Source organism: Nicotiana attenuata, chromosome 1 (genome assembly GCF_001879085.1).
Source record: "Nicotiana attenuata strain UT chromosome 1, NIATTr2, whole genome shotgun sequence".
NCBI lineage: Eukaryota > Viridiplantae > Streptophyta > Magnoliopsida > Solanales > Solanaceae > Nicotiana > Nicotiana attenuata.
The window spans coordinates 51,140,138-51,148,253 of NC_031989.1; the positions used below are offsets into that span (position 1 = coordinate 51,140,138).

Consider the following 8,116-nt stretch of genomic DNA (forward strand, 5'->3'; position numbering starts at 1 on the left):
TACGTGATATTCTATGTCTACTTATTTGTTACGTACCCCTCCCCCCCCCCCCCCCCCACATTGAGTCTTTTTTTTCCTTTTTCTTTTTTGGGTCTGAAATTGAAAGGAGCTCCAGATTACATATATTGCCATGTATAGAAAAAGCTAACACAATGCTTCATGTGAGGCTGTGAGCTCCTAATCTTCTTATACTTTGAAAGAGGGATATACAAGAAAGAATGCAAGATCTTATATGTTTCATATAAACTTATAGTGAGGAAATTTTGTTAAATGAAGAATATCAATGTACTATCACTCGAACAATATAATAGTAACTCTTTCTATTCTAAGAAGAATAACAACATTCAGAGTATAAGGGAGAATGCGTCTAATTCTCTCTATATTCCTCATGAGCCAGCATAATTGTATGTGTGAATCTGTTGAACCGGCCTAAACAATATAAATACACTTAATAAAAAACTCTACAAATTTATTTCAGATACTTGCACACTCTCTGTATTTAATATGTACCTAAAGCCTAGTTCATTCAACATATGTGATGATATATATGACCAACTGCAAGACTTAACACTCAAAGGGAGACTTCTTATCTAAAGGCCAAAGTTTATATTGGTCGTGAAATGCTGCAAGAAAAATCTATCCCCTACTTCTGAAACACTTGTATTGACCTTAATGCGCAAGGGCACATGTTCCAGGAGTGTTGATTCTCATCCTTAATACTTTTCCGACACCATTCTCATAACAGACCTTCCTCCCCTTAAAAAGTATAAATCTAGTGGGGATTGGTACTGTCTATATTCTTCTTGTTCATGTCGTGTTTTTGAGCCAGTTTGAGGCTTGTAATTTACAGGGATCATTAGCTATTACTACTTCAACCACTGGCCTTTTTCTGCCATATTCCCTTACTAGGCCTTATGATTTGTTTCAGAAGAGCCATCTTTGGGACATTCCAATGCTCTATATGCCTGCATACCTTTCCAGATTTCTCATTGAAATAGTATTCTGTATAACCAGTTGCTGCAACAGAATACAATTAAGAGTTAAGAGCACAGACAACAACCTCAGTAATAACAAGAAGAAAATTAAAGTTTTCTCTATATGTCTGAAGCATCGATTTCACAAACCTGAAAGAATGGGCTTCCAAGGAAATGACAGTACGCAACTGAAACGCCAGTGACCAATCGCCTTCTCCTATATTTGGAGACACGTGCACTTTGTAAACATCAAAATTAAGCAAGAATTTTATCTTATAAAAAGAAACAAAGTATTAGTGCTATCCAATTCAAGTGTGAACTAACCTCAAAGTCCTCCCATTTCATGAGTTTCATATTTGATCTTTGCACAAGGTAACCAAAATTAGTGCAGTTCCTTTTAAACCGACTAAGCCCTTTGAAAGAACCTGCTGGATCCGCAAATTCACAATTCTCTTCATATGCATTAAGGGTCAGGTTTCCTGAATAGCATAACACTTTTAAGCTAATATGATTTGCAAGTGTCAATACTTAATCGTTCAAGTTATAAACAGCAAATTGTCAAGTTTTGGATACAACTTATTGTACCTTAATATATAGGGCTCAGTTTAGCTCTTCTTGTTAAGCATTATTTCTGCTTTAGCATTAGGCTTAGTATATTACTGACTGCTTTTCTTGCTGCTTATTTGTAATCGCCTTGAAAACTTGGATCAATTAGTAATATCATTATCACTAATTTATTTATTCTTATCAGAAGATAGAGCGCGGAACTTATTTCAAGATTTTCTTCTTTCCCAATAGCTACAACCGAAATCTCCAAAAGCTATTATTCCTTAGTAATACTCCCTCTGCCTCGTTAATAGTCATGATTACTAAAAATAGTTGTCTCAAATTATTTGTCATTTTAGAAGTCCAAGACAAAATTAATTGTTTTTTTCCTTTTTTACCCTTAGTAATAATTGTTACTCCCTCCGCTCCAAAATAAGTGATTTTTTGGCTTTTTTTTATGGTCCAAAATAAGTGACTTTTTCAGATTTCAAGAATGAATTAATTATTTTTTTCCTACATTGCCCTTGGAGTGTGTGTTAAGAGTATTTATGTGAAGAGATAGCAAAAGGTTAATATGGTCAATTTCATTGCTAATTAATGCTAAAAGATGGATTTCTTAATTTGTGTGAAAACAGCTAAAAAATCATTTATTTTGGATCGGAGGGAGTATTGAATATAGAAATAACACATAAATAGAATAAATATTCAATGAAGAGAGATTATATTTTAATACATAAATAGGGGTAAAATAGTCCAATCTCTTTCCTAATTAATATTTCTTAAGGGCGTGTAAAGAGAAACACATAATATGAGGAGATTATGAGACGGAGGGACTACTCAACAAACCAACTAAATACAAATAGTATCACGCTACAAGAAATGAGAATTTGGAATCTAGATATACGAGCTCATTCGTTAACGGCAAGGTTATATTTGACCCCAAAGGGCAAAGTTAGATCATTTTGTATAAATTTCGACCTTTTCCCTCCCTCAATATAGCCGATCCCAACTAATTTCGAATTAATTCTGACTTATCCATTGTTTGAAAATGTTAGTTAATTGTCTTCAAACAGATTACCTGTAACAAAGTAGGATCTTTGGAAGTCAGCTTTAATGGTATCAGCCACAAGGGCACGATCAACAAGTCCAGACTCATCAATTTCAAGTTCCAAATTTCCCTCAGAAGAAACTTCAGCATCCGTCGGAGAACGGAAAAAGGATGCAGCAATGCCAAGAAATTCAGAACCATACCAAGCCATCTTCAGCAGCAAATTGTCGGGTTCAGAATCCTGGCTGCTAGTGCTAGTACTGTTGGATGAGTTACTTGTTGAGTTTTCAGCATTGCATCGCAACAGCTTATGTATTTTCTGACTACCATTTGGCTGGAAAATAGAACGTCGGTCGCTGGACTGAAGATTGGGAATTCTGATAGCAAAAGAAGTAAAAGTTGCCATAGCAAGACACAGAGAAGTTAGGTAGTTGGAATTTGAAATTGAACTATTTGTCCCATGTTTTGCCTTGTAAAATATCTGTCCTCACTAAATATTGACCACGCAAAGATTTGAGGCGGCAAAAAACGAATTGACTTAAGAGGAAATTTTGTTTTTCTCTTTTTTCATTAATGGAATATTTGTTATTTTAAGAATTAGTAATACTCCCAACAAAATATAAACTTGGCTTATATTGTAATACTAACATTTCAAATTTTCTCTGTTAGAATATACAAATGTACTGATCAAGACACTCACCGAGCATTACATTCTTAGTCAAATTATACATGGATCGTAATTCGAAAAATAATAATCATTATAATATTCTCATTTGTTATCATCATAATAAACTTAGCTACCTTACCAATTTAAACAATATTGTTGTTTTCCTCTGTTATTGAAATGAGTAGCATACTACAATTAATAATCAAAATAAATCTATAATATCAATATTCAATTATCTCATACAAAGAACTAATTTTAAGTGAATTTAAAATGAGACATGCTTAAGTATGAGATAAATAAAGAAATATTGCACTAAATATGATAATTTGCAATAAAGAAATATTTCAAACACTTTGCTAGAAATATGTTAGAGATAATATCTAACTAAACAAGTGATAATATAATGGTCATTTTTCACATTTACAAATGGTACAGAAATTCGTATAAAAAATTTGGATATTGTCAATAAGAGAAACCAAAAAGCCACCCAAAAACTCATTGTTGATGCAAAATTTAATAGCAAAACAATTTGTGATAACTCAGGTAACCAAACAACTCCTAAGTGCGTGTTAGAAGAACATTTAAAAAAAAAAAAAAGCAAACAACTAATCTGAATTTCTACAAATTATTGCAGCAATTAACTGTGTGTAGACAATGAAATGCTAACAAGACCAGTTCAAATATCTAGCATTTCCAGTGGGTTCAATCTTCTGCAACTATGAGTACACATGAAATATACCAACTTGCCTCCAAAATGAAGTCCTAAAACTGCTTACTAAATTATTTCCAAAATCATGTCCTTTCATTAAGTTTTTTCTTTAAGATTAGCAAATCAGTTCAATAACACCAGGTAGTAAAGAAAACTTCCTAGGAAGGAATCCTAAGAATTCTCCATCAGACTGAACATATATTGAGCTATTGCTTCCAATCTCTTCGACTTCAATTGAACGTGCCCTGCAAAGACAAATAAAACTGTTGAAGAATCTCATAAACAAAAAACCAAGCTAAGTAGATTATAAACAGTTCACTTCTAGTGTCTCATATGTCAAATGAATCATGTACAAATAAAAAATTGCCGGAGAAATTTATACTCCTCTACTTTTATACTTTGACAAAGAGCCTTTTCATTAAAGTGCTTAATAAGGAAACGTAGACGAAGAGAAGGAAAAGTAACTGTCACAGATGAGAGTCGTGATTCAAATATGAATACACAAAGACCCCTTAAAGTGATTATTGGAGGTTCTTATGGAAATTGTGGTATATGACCTGGGAAACCCCCAAGACTGTGTTAAAACACAGAATCATATAGATATACTTTCTCAAAAGCTGAAACAAAACTCAGTAACTATGTATAAACTGACTTCTGTAGTGATGCAACATGCACTGTTGCACTACAGTAAGCAATGGGCAACCTGGAATTCACAATATAAATTTGAAGAAGAGATGAGAAATGTTTTTTTCTTTCTGAAGCAGTGGCGCTATACCTTCTTGAAGATACATTTTTCACTGATAAGTGTGTCCCATTGTACAGCTTATGCATTTTGAAAATGAAATCATACCACTTGAAGTCCTGCAGGATGACCACCTGCACAAAAAGTAATTAGTCATAGTAAGTCACGTCTAAACAGTTCTTGGAAAACAGAGATGTTGAAAATGATGACCAAGGACAGGGAAAGAGAAATCATTCCACCTCATAATCCCCGCTTGAGGGGTTGGCATTTGGTGTAATCTTCATTCCGCCACCAAAATATTTTGCATTCCCAATGCAAAGAGCAGTTACTTGGGAACATACTTCCCATCCCCCCTCATCAACCTAGATCATCATGTTGTTTTTCTACTGATAAGTGAGAACAAGCAAAGCAGAAAGACTGACTAATGTATATTGACTATGCAGAGCATTGCAAAATGAACGACCCCCCTTGCTGCAAATAATTGAGAAATACCCAACTCCAGCAGGTAAAGTGGTAAACCAAACTGACCTTGATCCTTAAATCTTGGTTGTGGTGCCGAAAGAAAGCTTGCAAAGCACCAATAACATAACATAAGTTTCCAAATTTCTTGTACCTTGAGGCATAATAACCTGCTTTTGCGCTTCTGTGAAACATTAAAAGTTACAAGGTTCAATCAGATGTATTTCCTGATCAGAAGCTAGAACTGCATTGGCACACAAGAATAAGACTACTCACTAAGAATGGAATGAAGGCGACAAAGCCAGAAATTTTAGTTCCTTTCCCACAATTTGCTATATGCTAGAATCAGTTCCCCTTTTCATGCAATGCCTAATTTTGGTGAAGACTCAATTGCTTGAAGGGGCAAATACAAGGAGAACAGACTGGAGTAAATCCAGAGAATGTAGAGGACACGACTAGCCTGTCCAATCGTTATATTCAATGCCTAATTTTGGTGAAGACTCAATGCCTTGAAGGGGTAAATACAAGGGAAATAGAATAGAGTAGATTATGGTGAATGTAAGGACACGACTAGCCTGTCTAATCTTCCTAAGAATTAACCTCACTCGCACCTTAACAAGAATCACAATTTTATGGGGGTGCCGGAGCAATGAAATCAGCAGCAATACAGGAATTACCAATCCAAAAAATAGAAAAGTGGGAATGGAGCCATTATTGCAGATTCCCCTCCCCTCCCCTCCTCCCCTCACCAAATGTCAAACATAACCTTAGACTTGGGAATCTTCAGAAACTGTCCTTACAGATGAATATCAGCAACATTGATGAAATAATGGGATTCTCCAATTTCTCCAGTTATGCATCCAACATCAATTTTGGATTTCAGCCCTACAAAAGACCTAAATCAGACTTTCTTCAGCAAAAGGAAGGAGAAGGGCGAAGGATAGAAATACTGAAGCTGTTACTATTGAGTAGGACATCTCTTTTTCTCTCCTTTTTATTAGAAGAAAAAATGATGTTTCAGATCAGAAGTTTCTACAGCAAGAGATGGAGGCTTTCTGCCAAGTACCTTTAGCAATGCGTTCTATGGCGTCATGAGGATCATTTTTCCTGATGAGAAGCAAGACCATCTATAAATACCGATACGCTATGCAAGGAAATGACAAAAAATTAAGCTACAAAAACAGCAGAAGTTCCAGTTACCAGCCAAGCGTCCTGGCAAAGTCAGATCCAGTACCTAAGGGGATTATCTGTTAAGAAAGGAGACCATTTAGGTATCTTCACATGGTAATTGATACCAAGCAGTTTATGATGCAACTAACATATAAAATCTCAAGATAAGCTTTTCAATTTGATGTAAACAACACCAATCAGCCAATGATGACTTACGCCAAGAGCAGTTGAATGACTGGAGTTCATATCATGATTACAAACAGGTTTTCCACTGCAGAAGAAGCCATTAACAACCTGAAATAATTGAGCAAAAAGTTAATAGTGAGCACAGACATCATGTGCCAACAGGGGAAAAAAACATGAAACCCTGTTTGAGCTATAATATCTGCTAGCAGTCATAGAAGTTGCAGCAAAGAAAAGCGAGCATTAAGACAATTTCAAGGAAAAATTGATTAGGGAGTTTTATGACTAGCCAAAATGATGATATGCTACCACCAGCTACCCATAATGGCAGGTGAGAGAAACTTACATGAACAATATTTCACCAGCTGTTTATTTGTTACTTGACAGTTTTTTACTGGATAGCAGTTCTAGGCTACTAGAAGAAATGCGAGTTATTAATTTCCTTCTTATCTGTGCCAGAATACTATCTAAGTGTCTTAAGGCTGGATGAACCTTAGAAGAAAAGACAACTGAAAAGCTTAGTCCATGAGAGGTTCAGAGGCAAATGAGGAAAAACAAATATAGAAATTTAAGTGATAGCCAAACACAAGCCACACGACTCCTTTCTGTTTCCTTCTTTTGTGCTAACTACATGTATGTGTGCAGATGAGTGAAAGCAGAAAGAAGAGATTTTAGATTTCAAGAAAGAAGCAGGATGCACCTCATGAAGAGTCCCATCACCGCCCACTGCAATTACAGCATCAGCTCCTTCACGGATAGCCTGACAGTACAATTGAGATAAAAGTTTCTGCATTCCACCTGATACTAGCTTAAAGCAGAGATGTTTAGGTGTTTACCTCTCTTGTTATATCAATGGCATGAGAAGGACCTGAAGTTAAAGATTCGCATATCTGGTCAAAATAGAGAGAACTTTTTCACCTAAACAATCATTAATAAAGAACTATAGTCTATCGGAGCAGCGCCATTGCATTTGACATTTATTTCCATTTAAGTTACAGCACGTCGATCTGTTACATGTAGGACCGGTATATCCTACCAGTTGAAAATTCTTACCATAATCAACTTATATGATACTCCCACCATATTTAATTTAGCATTGAGAATATGAACAGGCTGAAAAATGTTAGGTTCTCTAGTATTTACTGGGAGAACATAGAATGAGATTGTAAGGATCTCTTGGATACTCGTGCATGCAAAAGTGAGATGTTACCAATATGTGCTTCATCACTACATTCATTTTTAAAGCCTTGACGTGTTGTAAGAACTTACATTGACCAAAACCCTGAATTTCCGCAAGTACTGGAATGAAAATTTAACTCAACATATACAATCTAGTTCATGAGAAGTCTAACAACCCTGGTATGTGAGAATTTTGAAAGTGGTTCTTAGCATTGACCACTACCGTATGTTAAAGTTCTTGACTTTATATGAACATTCTCACATCGTCTACTAACAGAAGGCATCTTTCCGTGTCATAACAGTGGTATCCGCCAAAACAGCCATAGATTGCAGGAAAACTGGGTTTTTGGGGGGGGGGGGGGGGGGTGGTAACGGAGTTGAACGTACTTAACGAAAAAGGGTAGAAATAAAGGAAAGTTGTGTCGTTTTGAGTACGACT

The 8,116-nt window shown here is 35.5% G+C and overlaps 2 protein-coding genes across 3 annotated transcripts in view; both read right to left on the bottom strand.

The window, feature by feature from the left end:
- On the bottom strand, positions 287 to 3,055 carry LOC109226446. Of its 2 annotated transcripts, none has more exons than XM_019391197.1 (4): positions 2,599 to 3,055; positions 1,299 to 1,453; positions 1,125 to 1,191; positions 287 to 1,017 (listed from the first exon to the last, which is right to left on the bottom strand). In XM_019391197.1, the coding sequence occupies exons 1-4, from the start codon at positions 2,972 to 2,974 to the stop codon at positions 872 to 874; spliced, it is 744 nt and encodes a 247-aa protein (XP_019246742.1). In that variant the 5' UTR covers positions 2,975 to 3,055; the 3' UTR covers positions 287 to 871. The 2 variants fall into 2 exon arrangements, with proteins under 2 accessions (XP_019246742.1, XP_019246750.1); XM_019391205.1 differs by having other exon boundaries at positions 1,299 to 1,399; positions 2,599 to 3,053.
- Positions 3,824 to 8,116, bottom strand: part of LOC109226459 (sphingoid long-chain bases kinase 2, mitochondrial) — a 5,205-nt gene continuing 912 nt past the window's right edge. The window contains exons 3-12 of the mRNA XM_019391219.1: positions 7,335 to 7,388; positions 7,199 to 7,258; positions 6,532 to 6,609; positions 6,346 to 6,392; positions 6,212 to 6,252; positions 5,946 to 6,030; positions 5,215 to 5,329; positions 4,926 to 5,048; positions 4,720 to 4,820; positions 3,824 to 4,189 (exon numbers count right to left, since the gene is read on the bottom strand). Coding sequence (XP_019246764.1) covers positions 4,060 to 4,189; positions 4,720 to 4,820; positions 4,926 to 5,048; positions 5,215 to 5,329; positions 5,946 to 6,030; positions 6,212 to 6,252; positions 6,346 to 6,392; positions 6,532 to 6,609; positions 7,199 to 7,258; positions 7,335 to 7,388 — 834 coding nt within the window. The 3' untranslated portion in view covers positions 3,824 to 4,059. The remainder of the gene's footprint in view (positions 4,190 to 4,719; positions 4,821 to 4,925; positions 5,049 to 5,214; positions 5,330 to 5,945; positions 6,031 to 6,211; positions 6,253 to 6,345; positions 6,393 to 6,531; positions 6,610 to 7,198; positions 7,259 to 7,334; positions 7,389 to 8,116) is intronic.